Genomic DNA, 19,206 nt, shown 5'->3' on the forward strand with positions numbered 1-19,206 from the left:
GAAGCTTCTCACACTAGCCTCAGAGGGCTGGGCGCTGGTGCTCAGAAGCGGGTCTCTCTGCTCCCACTTTCCTCCCCGCTCTCCAGGGTTTCTGGCTTTGAGTTCCACAACTTCAAGATTAAGCCCTCGGCATCACTGTCCTGGTGGAAGGACCGAGCAAGAAGCCTTGGCCTGGGTTTCATCATGTCAGAAACCCCACCTTAGGACAGAGGAGGGCACCAGGGGACCCTCTGGAACTCTGAGGCAGGGCCTGCCTGGTGACATCAGCGAGAGAAGAACCTGCTGGTTCTTGGACAGACAGGGACCCTTATGTCCCTCTGGGCCTCGGTTTGCTCATCTTTAAATGGGGCTGAGGACACCTGAGGTGTTTCATCCCCAGGGCCGTCGTGGGAACCCACTGTGGTGGGTCCACGATTCGCGGACATCACCACCCATGGGAAGCTGGCACAGCCGACCTTACCTTAAATACGTAGGTGGCTCCGCCCCCTCCTCCGCCCCCTCCTGCCCACTCATGCACACTCCTGTTCACGCGGATTTCTTCTTCTATCACGTTGTTCTCTCCAATGCAGACTTTCTGGATTAACCGGTTTGTCTGTGGGAACAAAAAGCACCTCAGGTTTATGTCCAAGGTTCTCTACTTCCCAGCAGACAGACCTTCTATGCTTAATGACAGGCTGAGGGGTCTGACCTCTCAAATAGCTTACAGTTGAGTTGAAGAGAGAAAAAAAAAATCTATACACAAGTAACTGTCACTAGGGAGTAGAGAGAAGGACGACAGGATAGCTTAGCTGGAAAATGCATGGGAAGTTGGGGGAGGGAGAGTGATTTTGTTGCTGACGTGATCAAGGAGGCCTGCCTGTAGGAGGTGGTGTTTAGTTGGGCCTCCAAGCATAGGGAGATTTAAAACAGAATGGGGAAAGGGCATTCCAGGGGAAGAGAGCAGCATGAGCCCAGAGAGAAGGAGGTGAGGGGGGGGCGGATTTGAGGAAACGCACAAAGAGTCTCTTTGGCTCAGAGAAGTCCACCTTAGGATCCTCTGGACTCTGAAGGGGGAATGGCCAAGGCCGTAGGTGGGGAGATAGTGCAGAGGAAGTGTAAATGTGAGTGGGTAAGGAGATACAACTGGACAGTCAGACAATGGCCAGAAGCCTTGAATCCAACCAGACTTCATTCTCTAGGCAGCGGTGAGCCCTTGAAATAAATTTTTGAGAAGTTGCCATTTTGAAGTATCATGGGAAGAGAACACAACAGTGTGAGGCCAGGCTCAGATTTTACTCCCAGTCCATCTGCAGGAAAATCATTTCTCCATTTTGGACATGTCTTTCCTCCCATCTAATGTCCCACTTCTTGTCTCCAGAAATCCTCTGGCACGGCTCTAAATGGAGCTCTCTGTATTCATCCTGGAGAACAGGGTGTGACCCCAGGAATCAGCAGACACCCCTGGGGGACCGTGGAGGAGGTGCTCCACCTCTCCGACCTCCAGGTGTGGGATGGGAATACAGACACTGCAGGCATCTTTACTGAGGATGGTACAGACAGGTGTCTGGGATAGCATGTCACAAGTTAGGGACCGAATAAATGGCTGTTGTTATTTTATATAGATGTACTCTGGGCCTGCACGTGGTCCTGGTGTGGGCCCAGGCATCTGGGAGTCCCTGGGGGTGTGCAGGAAATCCCTGTGGCCCAGGATCCTGGAATCCCTGAATAAAGAGGGTAGTGCTTCAGGAACAGCCAGCCGGCTCGTCAGGCACAGCAGCTAAGAACACTCCAAACATCCACCCATCTTCGGGGGAAAATGGCTTTCCTTTCACTTATTAGAAACAAGGCCAATAAAACATCACATTTCCATTGAATGCTGCTGTGTAACCAGCCAGTGGACGTGGCAATTCATCTTGAGCCACTCCTTATGCTAAAGCACTCAGGGGTGCCGGCAACGAGTACTAGAGAAATTTCCAGATAAATAGCCAAGATGCAATTTGTTTTATGGCATTTTGGATTTAATGATGGAAATAATTTGATATTTTTTAAAGTGGATTTAGTGTGGGTGGAAGCTTCTGAATTGCTGTTGTCGAGAGCTGACATTTCTCCTGTGTGTGTGCAGTGCTGTCCAGGTGGGGGATGGTGGGGGGAGGGCTGCTAACTGCCGCCTGGGGTGGACATGAAATGTCAGGGCATGCCGTGAGGGCTAAGCCCGGGGGGCAGCGGACCCAAAGGTGGGCTGTCTGCTGGGCAGAGCAGAGCACAAAATATGGGGTCCAATCCGGCTTCTTGACTGGCTCTGTTGGAGATTTGCTGAGCCACGTTGGGTGAAGCATCTCACCTCCCTGGCTCTGCTTCCTCCAGTGTAAATTGAGGGGCTGCCCAGTATGAACGAGTGGTGCTAAGAAGGTCCATGCCCTCAGACCCTACTTTCTTCCTCCTCTCTGCCCAGCAGCAGTGAGGCCTCAATTCCTTGGGAATGCCTTCTTCCTGTGAACAGAATCTGCAGAGGGCTGGAGATTGCAGGAGTGGGAAGGAGGGAACCATTGGGCTAGTGGATGACCTTTCGTCTAACCAGAGCTGAGACTCTCGCCCATCCCCCGTTGCCCCTGGGCATCTTCTTTAAATTGCATGGGCTGTGAAGAAGGGTGGATTCTCAGCCTGCCTCTTGCTGGACCCAGCAGCAGCATTTGGCGGACTTGCTCAAGTCTCCATGATAGACTTTTTCACCTGACCTCCAGGAGACCACACCCTCTGGAATCTCCTCTGACCTCCATGGCTTGTTCCCCTCAGCCTCCTCTGCTCTTCTATTCTTTAACCTCTTAATGTTGGGGGGTCCCCGGGGCTCAGTCTTTGGTCTTCCTCTTAATCAGTACTGCTCCTTAGTCACTCATCCTGGCTCAATTTTATGCTGACTTCTCCCAAATTTCTATCTCTACTCTAGACCTCACTCCTCGAGTCCAGTGGCCCATCTCCATTGGCTACTGGAAGTCTCCACCTGGCTGTCCACCAGACCTCTCCTAACCTTGCCCCCAATCTCCTTCCACAGCATTCCCGGCTCAGGTGACAGCAGCTCCCTCCTTCCTGTGGCTCAGGTGCAATTCTTGGAGTCATCCTTGATCCTTTTTCTGTCTCAGTTCTTCATCTAGTTGGGCAGGAAATCCCTTTTGATTTTGTATTCCAAATATGCCCAGAATTCAGCTACTGTTGACATCTTTGTCCAAGCCATCATCATCTCTTGCCCAGACTAATGTAGTAAGCACTGAATTTATCGTGCTGACTCTTCCCTTGGGCCCAAGTGGACTATTCAGTCTATGGCCAGGGTGAGTCTTACAACAGGCAAATCACAGCAGCTCCTTATCCCACCTTATTCCCACCCATAGGCTCCAAACCCTCCTGCGGCTTAAAAATGTCCTTATGGTGGCCTGATCACTTCATCTCTCACCTACTCTCCCTCTTGCTCCCCCAACTCACCCTGGTTATTTTGGGAGCACACCAGGCACACTCCCACCTCAAGGACCTAGCTTCTGCTTGGCTGGTGCCCCCAGATATTTTCCTGGTTCCATCCTTTTCAGGACTCTGCTCAGCTGTCATTTGTCCAATAGGCGTCCCTCGACCACCCTATGTATAATTGCAACCTGTCCCACACACCTGACTCTTTTTACCCTACTTCTGTTCACCGAAACACTCTCACTTCTGGGTGTTCTGACTGACTGATGTTTACTAGCCATTGTTTATCCCTCCTCCCCCAACGGAAATGTTAGCTCCTTCAGGGCAAAGATCTTTCTTTGTTCATGGATATATATCAAGTTGCTAGAGCAGTGCCTGGCACAGAGAAGGTATTCGATAGATATTTGCTGAATACATGTGAATGAACTGGGGACTGTCTGGGTGTGGGCTGATGCCTCACAATATTTGCCTTGCGAGTGATGGTAGTTGTGACATTTAAAATTTAGACCCGTGGTTTTGCTGACTTGGGGACACCTGGCAAATGTCTGGACACATTTCTGATTGTCAGCACTGAGGGGATGCTACTGGCATCAGGTGGGTAGAGGCCAGAGATACTGCTCAAGAGCCTACAGTGCCCATCACAACAAAGACCCGTTTGCTCCAAAATGTCAATAGTGCTGATGTTGAGAGACCCATGCCACCAGATCTGGTGGTCATGCCACCAGATGAGGCTTGGGAGGAACTGGAGAAGCAGGAGCTGAGGGGGTTTCCAGCGTCCAGAGCCCATCCCAGGCTCAAGCGTAGCCACGCACAAAGGAAGAACGACTCCACACATGTGTGCTATTGCACCAGGAAAGCTGCCAAACCCTGCAGTTTAATTCTTAGAGTGCACTCCATTCTTGAGAGGATCCTCTCTAGGCACCATGTTTCTGCCTGGAGGGGACTGGAGATTGAGTTAGTGCTGTGAATGAAGGTCTTTCTTTCTCTCTCTCCCAGTGACTCCTGCGATGTGGAGCCAAAGGGAAGCCCCAGGACTAACCCCACCCCTTGTTCCTACGATGCCTGGCCCCACCAGCAGAGGGGGCTGCCCTCCGTCCCTGGCTGAGAATGGGCTTCTTCAGAGCTCTTGTGGTTTCACAAAGTTTGAGAGCAAGTAGGTTGATTAATACAATGATAAAGTGCAGCAACCCTGAGGAGCAAGTAGATTACAATTGAATTAAAAGAAAAAAAAAGACTTGGTCCTGTGAAAAGACATAACTGATTACAATCCAATCAAGTAAAAGTCCCTTGCAGAAGTCAATGCAATCTTTCTGCTTAGATGAAAGAATTACATTAGCACTCAATACATTCCTGTGGAAATTACAGCAGCCTGTAATTTAATGACTTAATATATTGTATCAGGTTGGAAAGTCCTGATTATAGTTGCTAAATAAAAGTTGGAGTCCAGACATTTCTCATGCACAAGATTGCACCTGCTAAGCCTCCTCCTGTTGCTTTGTTTTAACTCTGAAAGGTGGGGGTGGGGATGGGTGTTGTGCTTTATTCCTCACTCCCAGCCTGCGGCCCAGCTTTTAGGAGTCCTGAGTTTGTTTTGTGGAATTGTACACCTTTCTGTGTAGTCCCTGTTCCCACATCTGTCCCCCAAGGCTACTCTTGAATAAGTTCTTACAGAAGGGGCCCTGGGTCCTGGGCACTAGAACTCTGCTCCCTGCCTTGGCCCCACCCTGGGCAGAAGCCGTGCTTCAGGTGAGCACCTAAGGTCAGTACCTAATGGTGCTGAGTTCCCGCCAGGAGAGCTGGCACCACCAGGCTCCTGTCTCCGCCAACACAGACAAGAGGCAAACACCTGGCATGCTGAACTCTGCATGGTTGCTCCTTTGTTAGGCTTCAGGGTCTCCTTCTTCTGGCAATTTTAGAACACGTTGGCTTTCTTAAGTTCTGCTATTGGAGAGCTCCCTGTTTGACAGGTGGATACTGCAATGGGGTCAGAAACCAGAGTGACAGGCTGTTTCTGGGACTACAGAGGATGGCAGTCTGGCTTGTTAGATGACAGGCTCTAAGTGGGGAAAAGGAAAAGGGCATAGAAACCGAGTCCCAGGCAAGCGCAGGGCACAGCACAAACAAGAGCCAGAGCCTCTACTCTGTGCTGTATTACGAGTGGCTTTGGAAAAGTCCTTTCACCTCTGTGGTCTCCATTTCCTCATCTGTAAATTGGGGAGAGTGGACTGCATGGTGTTCTAGCTCTGATTCTAGGATTTAATTTTTCTTTTTTAGTTTTAATCACCCAGATAATAAACATTACATGAATACATTCTTTTTGTGATATCAGACATCACTAGTAAAGCAACCCCAACTCTAGTCTCCTCCTCAGAAGCAACCACTGTCTGGGGTGCCTGGGTGGCTCAGTTGGTTAAGCTACTGACTTCGGCTCTAGGTCATGATCTTGCAGTTTGTGAGTTCGAGCCCTGCGTCGGGCTCTGTGCTGACAGCTCAGAGCCTGGAGCCTACTTCAGATTCTATGTCTCCCCCTTTCTCTATGCCTCCCCTGCTCACACTCTGCGTCTCTCTGTCTCTCAATAATAAATAAACATTTAAAAAAATTAAAAAAAAAAGGAAGCAACCACTGTTATCTGTATCTTTTGGAAATTTCCCTATGCATTTATGTACAATTATGTGGCTATGAATCTGTTATTTAGAGCTGAGCAGAAAATGTTTAAACTGGTATTTTCCTGGGGCGCCTGGGTGGCTCAGTCAGTTAAGCATCCAACTCTTGGTTATGGCTCAGGTCATGATCTCATGGTTTATGAGTTCGAGCCCCATGTTGGGCTCCATGATGACAGTGCTGAGCTTGCTTGGGATTCTCTCTCTCTCCCTCCACTGCCCCTCCACTGCTTGCTCTCTCTCTCTCTCTCAAAATACATAAATAAACTTAAAAAAATTTAAACTGGTATTTTCTAGTTTTATAATAATGGGCTAAAGACGTTGGTGTCCTAGCAAGAAAGTTTAGGAAAAGGGCTTCAACTTGTAGTCTGCTGAGAACAACCATTTGCCCATTCAAGTTGGATCCAGCTTTTTAGTTTTAAGGGTTCCTCTTGAAATCCATGCCTCAGCCTTAGTTCCTGTGGGGAGGTGAAACCCCAACAGCCATACCGCCTACTTTCTTATGTACCCCAATGGGCCAGGAAATGGAGGGACATTTGCAGGCAGAACAAGGGCTGAGTCCTGCCATCTTTGAATATGAGCCCCCAGAAGGAAAGAGTCCAGATGCCCTGTGAGGGCCTGCCCAGGTCCTGGTGAGTGTGAAGGAGAGGTCCCCACTCTGGGCACTTACGCTGGGACAGGCGTCTTCCCCCTGTTGTCCGACCAGGATATACAGTGTGTCGCCCTTCTCCAGGTTGAAGATGCCCAGCACAGACACGCCGTGGGACCGCATCATGGTGTTCTTCCCGCCTTTCCCGCCAGCAGCTCCGTAGCCCGAGATGCTGCAACAGAGCAGAGCACATGAAGACTGACTCCTTTCCTTCGAACCCAGCAGGTTCCAGTGGGCTCAGTGCATCCCATCGTGGTCCTGATGGTTCTCTCCCACATCATCAGGCCATGAGGTCAGCAAGGAGGGATCCTCTCCCCATGGTCAGAAGAGGACAGTCAAGTTTAGAGAGGGATAGGGAATTGCCTCATTCACAGAGGTAGGAAGGTAAAGAACTAATAAGGGGTACAAAAGAGAAAGAAAGGGAGGAGAGAGGGAAGACAGGTAGAGTCTGTTCTAATGTGGGGTGTTGGGGGGATGATTTCCTGAATGTCTGGGATTTCCCATCATGGTTTCTCTCCCTGTCCAAGATCAAAGGACTCATGTGACCTTAGACAAGTGACTTAACTGTCCTGTTCCACATCTGTAAAATAGGGCTAGTAAGAGGACCTACCTTTTAGCCCATGTGTGTGTGAGGAGTAAAGGAATTAAGACAAGCAACCATAGAATTGTGGCTGATACATAATAAGCATTTATTATAATAGTAGTTATTACATATTATTATATTATACGATATATATGATTATAACTTATATATTATTATTAATGGTGAAGGTAGTAGTAATCGACTTCATACACAGTTTTGAAGTTTCCTCACTGGGTCTAGACACAAATAAGTTCCACATGGAATGAGTGAGGTGAGCAGTGTTTCTGAGAGCAGACTGTTTATTCCCATCCTACTAGCAACTCTTTCTAGAGCAATGTGTGGGCAGAAAACAAACAACCAATCATGAGACATAAAAACAGAGTTGGGGGGAGGTGTGGCGGGATTATTTCCACTGCCTCTTAGGTTGTTAAGATAAAGTCAAACAAGGATGGGAGAAAAAGAACGCAGTTGGTGACCCTTACCAGGAAAGCAGCGTGTCTGGAAGACAGCTACACACTAGCTACAAATGCCTCCCCAGAGATCATCTGCCAGGGAAAGGGACGGGGGAGGTTTTCATGTCCCTGTGCATTCAGATCCGAGGTCCTTTATGAAAAGCGTTCAGGAAGAGATGCAAGGCAGTTTTGTACGTGTGCACACACAGTGGCTTTCGCCACCTGCAATTCTAGGAAACGTGCCATGTTCCAAGCGTGTGAAGGGTCTCCTGGGGGCTCTCCTAAGGCAGAGCTAAGCCCTGTCCTGCAGAGAGAAGCCTGGAGGGCTGGCTGATTGCTAATGTGGCAGGTGAAGGACTGAGGTCTCCGTGGAATGCCACTGTGGGTCGCCAGGCACTGAGAGTAGTTCACTGAAAACTGATGTGGCTTAGGGCTGTGTGCATAAGGGGAGATGGGAGATGGGCTCCAGGCCCTCCTGGGGCTTAACAAAGAAACTAGAGACAGGCCTAGTTATGAGAAGAGAAGTCCCACCATAAAGGCGGCTATATCAGGGAGGCCAAGTTGAGGGACCAGAAGACTTTGAGTTCTATGAACGGAGTGGACTATTTCCTAGCTGTGTATCCTCTTAGAGTCCTAGCCTCTTCTGTAGTCAAAGAACCATATCTGTCTTTCTCATATGTTTTCACTCTTATGTGGATCCTGAGAAACTTAACAGAAGACCATGGGGGAGGGGAAGGGGTAAAAAAAAGTTACAGAGAAGGAAGGAGGCAAACCATAAGAGACTCTTAAAAACTGAGAATAAACTGAGGATTGATGGGGGTGAGAGGGAGGGGAAAGTGGGTGATGGGCATTGAGGAGGGCACCTGTTAGGATGAGCACTGGGTGTTGTATGAAAACCAATCTGACAATAAATTTCATATTAAAAAAAAAAGAAGAACCCTATCTTCTTTTCTGAACTCACAGGATAGAGGGGAGGTTAACATCAAAAAGAGATAATGGGTAAAAACATTGAGAAAGTGGCAAATCTCTGCACAAAGTCAGGGCAATCAGGTGTTCTGAGCCTGAAAAGGGAGACAGGACTGTGACAGGCATTGTAGTAGTGGCATGTTCTGGTGGCACTGGGGGTGGCCGAGATGACGGACGGGTAGGACTCTCAGACAAGCAGAAACAGGTGGAGGGTGGGAGTCAGGTGGAAGTGAATGGAAGTGAAGAGGCAGGAAAACCTATGGAATGTGTGGCTGTAGCAGGGTGGCTGGGGTGGGGAAGGAAGAGGATGTAGGTCTGCAAAGGGAGGTAGGGTTAATTCCTCAACATTCCACAAGGTGGCAGGCATGAATGCACATGACTCCCCCTGCCCTCCCCCCCGCCCCCTCCCCCGGCCCATAGCCATAAATAGTAGCTGTTAGTAATTCATTTGACAGACGAGGACACTGAGGTTCAGAGGGATTAAGTAACTCATCTGAGGCTACACAGCCGGTCAGTGGCAGACCCTTGTCCAAACCCCCACATTTCCCCTCGAAGAGGCCATTTCCTCTCTGACATGCTGCTGTAAGGCTTCTGTGGATACACAGGGAGGGTGGCCTGAGAAGCTACTGGCCCATCCTTGCTCCTGACTCATTAGAAATAAAGACGGTGGCAAGGACAATTAAAAGGCTGAGGGGAAAGGAAGGCTTATTGATGAGAGGAAAGCAGCAGAAAATTCTTTAGCCCAGAGAAGGGAAGCCTGGGGCAGGGGTGGGTGGCAGTGGGGTTCCAGAGACGGTCTGTGTAGAATGTAGGGATAGCATGTGGTTAGGCCCCTCTCCTCAGTCCTGCCAGCTACTCCGTGTTTCGGGGCTTTGCCAGTTGCAGGAGAAAATCCTGTCAACCTGAAGGTGTGGTTTGCTTGGAAAACTGCTGCTGGAGACAGAGACCTCATCCTGCCCACTTGTGCTGTGGCTGAGAGGTAAGCGGTACCCTGTGCATTCCATCCTGCCTTGTTTGCATATCCATTTGCATAAATCTGCATGCATTATGAATCATTCTGAACTCTTGCACATGTATAAATTTAGCCAAATTATTATATTTTAGAAGTTGTTTGTTCCTGACTCACTTTCCCTCCCTAGCCCTTCTTCCCTATTTCTCCTGCCCCCCTCCCCCCCCCATTATGGACTCTAGCCCCTTCTAGGCCTTGACCTAGCTCTTGGAAATTAGGTGGGATGCAAAGAGGCCTGAGTTCTGAGGCACATGCTGGGCATTCTGCGGGCTGTGTGACTCGGGGCAAGCTGGTTAACCTCCCAGAGCCTCAACTCCCCACCAAGGAATAAAATCAGGACAAGGACCCCTGCCCTCATGAGGAGAAGTGGTGGGTTTGAAGAGACCACACACTGATGCCAAGTGCAAGGTAGGACTCGGGGTTGGGGTCAGTTCTCCAGAGTAGACAGTAGAGCCTGGCAACTGGCAACTGGCCATCAGCAGCCAGATTTCACTTTCCTGTTGCTGGCCTCAGCCCCACAACTCCACCCTGGATTAGGGACTGGATTAAAGCCAGGGGAGCAGGCGACAGCCTGCCTGGACTAATTGTAGGAGAAGGGGCACCTCCCTCGTCAACCCTCTGAGTCCTGAAGTCCCACCGTAGAGCTGCCCTCCTTTGGAAGCTTCGAGTTGCTGCTACGTATAATGCTCATCTCCTCTGGAGTGGGCTGTGCCACAGCAAGAATGCAGATAGACCTGGATCCAAATCCAAGCTGTTACTCAATGCCAGGAGTGGGTGAGGTGCCCCTTCCTGGGTGCTGACCCTGCACTTGGCCGACCCTTACATTTTGTGTCTGAGGCAGCTTGCCTACCTCTCCTGGCCCTGCCAGCATTACTCACTGGCTGTGTGACTTTTGGGCAGGCTACTGACATTTTTTGAGCTCCACTTTTCATATCCACAAAAGAGAGGTACCTACCTTGCAATGTTGTTGTTTGAATTAAATGACATAATGCCCATAAGGGACCCAATTCAGTGCCTGGAGGGTAGTCAGCAAGCACCAAACAGCAGCTGCTGTTCTGATGCATCCCTGTGGGTGAGCCTGTCTACTCCTCTTCTGGGGGTGACTTCTGGGAGGTGGAAGCAAGTGAATGAATGAGGCCCTGATTTCTAGAGAATAGGCCAATAGGTGGAGGAGGCTGTGGCCACAGGGATCTGGGGTCAAGGCTATCCAGTTTCACCCAGGGAACCAGTGGGGGCACAGGCAGCCTTGACGATTCTAAAGACCCCCGAGTCATATGAATCGTGTCACACAAACTCGTGCCAGAATAATAACCTCAGCCTGACTCTCCAAAGCTTGCCCCCCACTCTGATTCCTTGTAAACAATTTATTTTTGATGGTTGACAAACGACAACAAATTAATATACCTGCCACTCAAGTGGGGAAAATGACTTGCAGTGATTCCAATTTACTGGAAATTACAAGATACTGTTCTTGACGAGCTGATGCTGTAATTTTTTTGTTTTTCCTCATCTAAATCCATGCCCCCTGGTCAGAATGGATGTTTATTGGGTTTGCGTTTTGTATTATTGACTGTGAACCATTGTTACCTGATGTAATTGAGTTGTGAATCTTTTTAAAATAAAGAATCAGCAGCAAATCAAAGTGGCTGCCTGCAGGATCCCGAAACGAAAGCATGGCTAGTGTGCAGTATGATGGCCTGTCAGCCGCCACGCATCCGTGGGGACGCTGGAGGTTGACCGATGGAAGGAGTGAGTGAACCTGCTTGGAGATACATGAAGCACCTCATTCCTCTCCTGAACCCCACTCTCTGCTCTGCCTCTACTTCCTAGAGGGACCTTGGGTGAGTCCCTCTCTTCTTTGAGTCTTGAAATCAGGGTAGTAAGATCTGCCTTGCCCATCCCAGCCCACAGGCTTATCGTGAGGGCACAGGAGGCATGGGAGTGTGTACGAGGCTTGGTCAGTGGAAAATTCCTGCTTACATGCATAGTTGCATTATCTAGATGGGTCATTTGAGCCATCAGGAGACACCCCTGGGGGTAAGGGGTGAGTTGTGGAGGCACGTGCTTCTTGCAGCCCCAGTTTTGTTCTGGATCGCACCAGGGAGCAAGGCTGATGGTGCAACCTTCCTGACCAGTGCAGCCCTAAGCACCTGGGAATATCAGAGCTAGAGGGGAGCCCAGTAACCTCTCTCTAAAACCCTGCCCGCCACCCCCCGGCTACAGATAGAGCCACTGCAGAGAAGGGAAAGCACACTTTCAAGGTCACATGGTGTCAGTGGCAGAATTTGGACCCAAACACCATTCTGCCTGCAGCCCATCAATCGTTGTGCAATCTCCCTGCCTCTGACTTTCCCTGCTCTGTGCTCTCCATGGCGATGGCTATCTGCACAATTACTCTGGCAATTGATCATGCCTGTGACTCTCTCCTACAGTTGTCTAGGACTGTATTGGCACTGTGGACTGTTAATTTCACTTTTGTGCCCTGCAGTCTTTGCAAAGATGGTGAGGCTCCAGTGTCTCAGTCCTCTCTGCAAGTCCTGCAGCGCCTATTCAGTGGCCGGCACGCAGTAGGAGCCCCATGGCTCAGTGGCTGGCACACAGTAGGAGCCCCGTGGCTGCTTGTGGATTGGGTTGAATGATAGTGTCATCCAGCTGCACACTCTGGTCCCTGGAGCCAGGTGAGGAAATGCGTGTCAGTGATGGAGACCACGAGGAACAGCTGTGGCCCAGGTCAGCTGGCAGGATTTGCTGACTCCAGCTGGGGTCCGGGACCTCTTGTACATTATGTCTGAGGAACAAGTGAACCATGAGAGAACTGCCATCGGGAGCTGTGGGCCATGCTTGACAAATGTTTTTATAAATGATCTGTGTGTGGGGGGTGGTGGGGCAGGGGGAAGGCTGAGGGCTGGGGAGAAGGGTGAACTCTAGAGAAGCAGGGAGGAAGGCAGAGGGGAGAAAAAGAGGGACAGACAGGAGAGGAAGGCAGGAAGAGTGAGAGGTGGCTGCCGACATCTACTGATGTGTGGGGTACGTCCCACAAAGAGTCAAAGTCCCTAGCAGTCTGTCTCCACTCCATGGTGAGGCTGAGGTTCTCCCCACCCCAGCATCCATGATCTTTTTGTGCCCCACATTGGCCGCCACCCCCACGGGCACACTCTAGACATGGTCACTCAGAGCTGTGACCCAGAAATCTCCCTTAATCAGGTGACACTCTCCCTATTACCCTAATCCTTGCCTGTCCTTCTCAGCCAAGCTCCTCGAGGTGGTAGCTGTCACTCGCTGTCCTGCCTCCTCAGCCCCCAGGCATGGCGGTCATCCTGGGTCCCGCCTCCTCACCGAGTCCAGCAGTCACGCTGAGTCCACCTCCCAAATACTTGTTGGCCCCGGGGGGCCCCTCCATGTGCACCTCTCTGCCCCAGCCTAGCTCTTCAGGACTCAACCCAGCTGCCTTCCATCTGCTATCGCCGCCTCCAGGCTCGCTTCTCTCTCAAGCTGGCGCCAGAGGGAGCTAACGGCATTTGGGACGTGAGGCTCCAGCCTAGGGGCTTCTTCCTCCCCTCTTCTTTGTGGACAAGTCTACCACCTTCGAGACTGCCCTCAAGCTGTCTCCCCGGGGAAGCCATTCTTGAACTCAGGCCCTTCCCGGGCCTCTGATAGCAGCGCCTGATGAAGCCTCCATGCAGTACTTTCTACATCACACCGAAATGCTTTTTTCTGTGTCTGACACCCCCATTGGCTGGGGTTCCTCTTAGGCAGGGAGTGGATCATGTGTACCTTTATATACACGGCGTCCTAATATGTGCTGAATGCGGTCCACTGAGACTTGCGAATTACGAGGGGGAACAGGTCTGGACACAAGGACATATGTCCTTGGGGGGAGTGAGACCATCTCTGTTTTGACAGAGGAAATGGCAAATCCAGAGAAAGGGGAAGTCCAAGGCAGGAAAGCAGCAGGGTGGGGGAGATGAGGATTTAGGGGTTGTCCCCGAAAGCCCCTCCCCACCAAGCCTGCTCTTTTCTTCTCCCCAGCCTCTTCTTCCTCTCCCTTTTCGTGGTGGTGGGCAAAGGAGTAGAGGGTGGGAGACGGGCCCAGGATAACTGACCGGTTAAGAGTAGGGGACACGTTTACCTGTGTGCATCCCTGAGGAAGCCCCAGGCAATGATGGCCCCACCTTGGCATAACAGTAGGTGCATTTAGCTCTCTTTCCTTCACCTCTCTGATCAGTAGTAAAGAAGCAGCTGGAACGATAATAGTGGCGGGTCTCAGGCAGCAGCCAGATAGCACTCGCTGAGCGCTCACACTCTTCCAGGAATAGGGGAAGATCATAAGAAATGCTCTCACACTTTCTCACCTTTTTCTCATCTCTCTTGATGTGTTTTTCTCACTAGAGGAACTGTACTTACTAAACAAGAATTAGTTAACATGGAGAAAATGTCCTCCAGAAAGAGGGTACCTGAATTTTCCACATGGATATTCTGATGTGGGGACATTTTGATGTGGGCTAAAAAGCAAATCATTAAATGGTCTGTTCCTTTGATACTCAGTTATATGATCAATATACATTACCGTCCAAGCCCTGAGCCTCATCCAGGGTCAAGGTGAGAAATTTCTATTATAGCCTTTAAAGGATTAAAAACCCCCCAAGGATTCAACAACAACAATAACAAAACCCCGAAGTTTTCCGGGTTTTGATTTTTCCCTTTTTGATGTGGTGCTATCTCAGGCCAGTCTTAAAAAGTCCTACAGATCAGAATGTCCCCTTTGCCAATTTGGACACTTTGACGTATCCGGCTTGAATAGCAAGATGGCTCCTTGTACACGTTTCCAGTGAGTGTTCCCCAGGCAACGCTGGGGGCTGCGGGCTAGTCTCAATATTCCAGAGAGAAATGGGAAGAGTTGCCGGATTTGGGCTGGGATTATATCCAGTGCACTGTGGCAATACTGTGGAAATTCATGCAGATCAGAAACCTGGCTAGACTTAGATGTGGTTGTGATTTATTAAAAAAAAAAAAAAAGAAAGAAAGAAAAAGAAAAAGGGAAAAAATAAGTATAGTTTGTCTTCCGGGCAAAATCTTTCAAAACATGGGGCCCATCTGAAGAAGTCAGAAAAAAGTCTTTGGAAACAGAGAAGTTAGGAAGTACTCTCTGTGGAACCAATCTGTTGCCGGAACATTATGCCACTGCCTGCTGCCTGACATTATCACTGCTCCAGCCAGTTTCTCTGCCAACAGGCCAGGGAGCACCTAGCATGAGCAGGCATCGTGCGAGGCACTTGTACATAATCTGTGCAACCAGCTGGGCAAGTGTTAGCAACCTCCAGCCCCTGCCTTTTACAGATAGGGAAACGGAGTCTCAAGAGGTTAAATAACTTGCCCACATTTGGAGGTGGGTCTGATTCACACTGTCTCAGGGGGAAATGCAGGCCAAGAGTAACACCTTACTTACATGGAGCCTCCTATTTGTGGATCTTTGTGGGAGGGGCAGTAAGGGACTTTCAGCCAGTCTGGTTTGGGAGCTGCCCTGGACAGTGATGGGACAGTGGGTCTCAGTGGGGGTTTACTGTTGAGGTCTCTGCCTTACAGCTCCTGTGCTTTCCTCTTCACATTGCTTTTTATAGAGGGAGAGCTGCACCGAGGGCTGGGCTGGCCAATACCCCTTCAGGCAGGGTGGGGGAGGGAGGAGGGCTCCCCTCCCAGGCTTTCATTTCCAGAGGCTTCCTGGAGGTGGGTGGTGCATGACTGCCATGCCTACTTCCCTTTCTTGTTTTCTCTGTCCCCCTGCATGCCTCTCAGAGTCCCTGTGTGACTTTTAGTGGAAAGAACACACTGACTTTGAGCCCGAGGGCCTTGGGTTTAAATTCCAGTTCCGTCACTGATTATGTGGCCTGAGATCTGTTGCAAAGTGGCTGACTCCAGTTTCCTTTTATGGAAACAAGGGAATATCACTAATAATAATGACATCTGCCGCACCGCTAAAAGGAGGAATACCTGGTAGGTCCTCAGCAAGCATTCATCTCTGTCTCTCTGGGACAGGGGGTGACCCATGAAACCTCAGCCGGGCAGGAAGGAGAGGCCTGGCCTGCTCAGCGTGGCCAGTCCAGGGGTGGTTGAGTGTCTTTGACCATTTACTGGGGATGTGTAGGACCTAGAACAGCTAATCTGATTGCAGCCAAACCTTGTTATTGCATTCCTGCCCAGAATGTCATTTAAAAAGCACTTAGGGCTCTCCCTGAAATGCATTTACACTGAGATCCCAGGGGTGGGGCCGCACAGAAAACAGGGCAACTTGAGAAGCCTCTTTCCTTCCCAGGGGGCTGAGGATGTGTTGGGGGGTGGGGGTGGGGCTGAGGAAGTGGAAAGAGACCTCACTTCCCACTGTGTTTGGCCTCTGGGGCATTTGCACCAACAATGTCATTATCATGATGCTTCCTGTTTAAGCCTGCCGTTTGCTGTGGAAGGAGCCTCAGTAAGTCTGTGCCTCAGAAGGCTGGGGTTGGAGGTGATATCCAGACTGTGTGTCTGTGGGGACGCTCCTGACATTCTGAGCCTCGGTTTCCTCATTTGTAAAATGTAGACTGCAGCACTGGCCTTGTCCACAGAGCTGAGTGAGGACTACACTCAAGGGTTTAACCTAACTCAGTCATTCCCAGGGGCCGTATCAGCATTACCTGGGAACGTGTTAGAAACTCATATTCTCAATGGATGAATGAATGAACACAATGAGTACGATGAATACCGTTTATGTCTCCCTTCCCAACCTGGATCCAATAAGTGTCAACATCTTGTCACATTTGCTTCATTAATATAAAAATGTTTAGCACAAAAATTTTCTTAAAATTTGTATTTTTGGACCCCACTTTAGACCTACAAAATCAGACCTTCTCCACGTGGGGCTAGTAACCTGCATCAGCCAGTCATTCAGCCATTTCGATGGTTGAAAACTACTGGTCTGAGCCTTGCTGGCCGTCAGCTTCACCTATTAGCCAAGTGGCCCACTGGAGTCAGGTCTCCCTCCAGCCTGGCCTCGCTCTAGTGGAATACCATGCAGTTGGGGTAGGTGTGGGACAAGAGTTTGAGGACCGCTGTTTTACTTGCAAACCGTGAAGGCCCAGGAAAGGAGGTTTAAGGATAAGAGCATCATCTTTCATGTACATGGTATGTTTGTTTCCCAGACATTTTACATGCACTGCCTCATGTGAATGGCATCCAGTAATATTCAAAGAATCCACTATAATTTCAATTATTAGTAATAAAGATAAGGAATGTTCTGAAGCTAGCTCATGCATGTATATCATCTCCATAAATAGTCTGTGGGCTCCTTGAAGACAGAGAACACATCTTTGTTGCCATATCCCATTATCCCCCATCTCCCCATCTCTAGTCCTTATATCCCTCAATGGGCCAGAGTCTGTGGCCTCTGAGTCTTGTGTGCTGCAACCACAGGCAGGACCCCCATCATTTTCAGGAGGGTAGATTTGCCCCTTGGCTTCCCCCACCCCCTCTGCCATACATACCTGTAGGTGTCGGTGGCTGGCACCTTCCAGGTCTGGATGCCCTTCAGGGGCCCCTCGCTTCCCACTACCACGCTCAGGTTGGAATTCCGGTAGGCGTTGTTACACTGGGCCTGTGTGGGGCCATGGGGCCCACTGGCCCCGCACGTGGTGAACAGCCAGTGAACTGCAGCACAAGAGGAAAGGGAATCACTCACTTGGCCTGGCCCTCCCTCCTCCTTGGGCTTCCCTGGGTTGCCTCTGAGCTGTCCGCTCCACTGCCCCAAACCCATGTTCCAAGATGGCACCAGGATCAAGGCAAGAAACACTGATCAGCCATTCAAACTGGAAACTTCTCTTGAGGATCTACTATGTGCCAGGCCCTGGGTCAGATATGAGGGGATAGACACAGAGCTGACTGATCTGGGCTTAAGAAGCTTACAGTCTAGGGGCATCTGGGTGGCTCAGTTGATTAAGTGTCCAACTCTTGATCTCGGCTCAGGTCATGGTCTCACGGTTCGTGGGATAGAGCCCCACAACGGACTCTGTGCTGGGATTCTCTCTCTCCCTCTCTCTCTGCTCTTCCCCCACTTGCCTTCTCTCTCTCTCAAAACAAATAAACTTGAAAAAAAAGAAGCTTATAGCCTACTAAGGGACACTAAAAGGGATGCAACTATCTACAACACAGGATAGTAAGAAAAAAAAAAGCCCTCTGAGAGTTTGGCTAACTGCACTGTGGGAGTTCTGAGGAGGGAGAGAAGACTCTTTTGAGGTGAGTCAGGCATGGGCAGTGGCTGGGCCCTTCCCAATTTCTCACCAAGTTGGGCACAGCGCTGGGCAAATCACAGGTGCTCAATCTATGCTATTGTAACTGCATCTAACCTACTCCCAAAGGTTGGACACATGCATGTAGAATCCCCTTAGCTTGGAGAAGCTCAAAAGAATAAACTGGAGGTAGAATCAGCTCCATAGCCCTCTGTTCCCCATTGGCCAAGCACCCAGGACAGTGGCTTTGTCCATCTGTCAGGCCCCCAGTGAGGCTCAGCCTCCTTATTTATAACCAAGTTAGGTTTGTAAACACAGTGAAAGTGGCTTCCAAGCTCTCTATGTAACAGAAAGTATAAAAAATGGGAAACAGATCACATTTCTCTCCAGTGCATGCTCTCCTTTTCAGAGCCCCTCACCACCACTTCCGGGTGCTGTGTCTCCAGAGCACCCAGTGTCCTTAGGTGGCCTTCTAGGGGTGGCTCAGGATCACTTAGCACACCCCACCCCTCCTTTGAAACTTTCTATCTTTGAGCCAGGCTGGATCCTGAGGAATTGTAAGATTTCATATTGGCTAGAATTCTAACATTTGTACAACCTATAAAAACTTCTTAAAAATGTGTTCTTGGTAAATTACTTTTACTTAAAATATAAAAATGTCATTATAAGACTGAAGAAATTATTTCCCTCTAAAGTGATTAAGTCAAATTCTACCTATAGAGAATTATTGAAAAATTAATTTGGTATACATACTTTCGCTCACTAAAATGTTAAAGTGAAAAATTTTTTGAAGATTTTCATCTGATTTAATGATACAGAAATGAAAGCTTAGTTTGGGTTGCTAATTACAAGCAATCAGATTGAGATTGCACTGGGGAGTTTTGGTAATCTGAAAACTGGGCCAGTGTGGTGGGCTTTTGTGACACTGCCCTGGCCCCAAGGTCAGGAAATGGAAGTTCTAGTTGAGGTTCCAATGCATACAGCTACTCAACACTGGGTATTCTACACTTTCTCCACTTTACTTTTTTCAAATGAAGGTGTTGATATCTATTTGGTTTTTGAAGGCCGATTTGGGTTCAAGGGCAAGAAGGTGATGAATCCATTCATGTTTGTGTGAATGGTTAATTGTTAATTTTCTTATCTTTTTATAATCTAAAGGAGTAACCTGTTAATTCAAAGAGCTAACTCTTTACTGAGGGCAT

The 19,206-nt window shown here is 49.4% G+C and overlaps 1 protein-coding gene across 1 annotated transcript in view; it reads right to left on the reverse strand.

Annotated features, from left to right (window-relative positions):
* ALK (ALK receptor tyrosine kinase) overlaps nt 1-19,206 on the reverse strand; it is a 671,065-nt gene that overhangs the window by 37,170 nt on the left and 614,689 nt on the right. The window contains exons 12-14 of the mRNA XM_060651819.3: nt 17,264-17,426; nt 6,761-6,911; nt 461-592 (exon numbers count right to left, since the gene is read on the reverse strand). Coding sequence (XP_060507802.1) covers nt 461-592; nt 6,761-6,911; nt 17,264-17,426 — 446 coding nt within the window. The remainder of the gene's footprint in view (nt 1-460; nt 593-6,760; nt 6,912-17,263; nt 17,427-19,206) is intronic.

Source organism: Panthera onca, chromosome A3 (assembly GCF_046562875.1).
Source record: "Panthera onca isolate mPanOnc1 chromosome A3, mPanOnc1 haplotype 2, whole genome shotgun sequence".
In the NCBI taxonomy this organism is placed as follows: Eukaryota; Metazoa; Chordata; class Mammalia; order Carnivora; family Felidae; genus Panthera; species Panthera onca.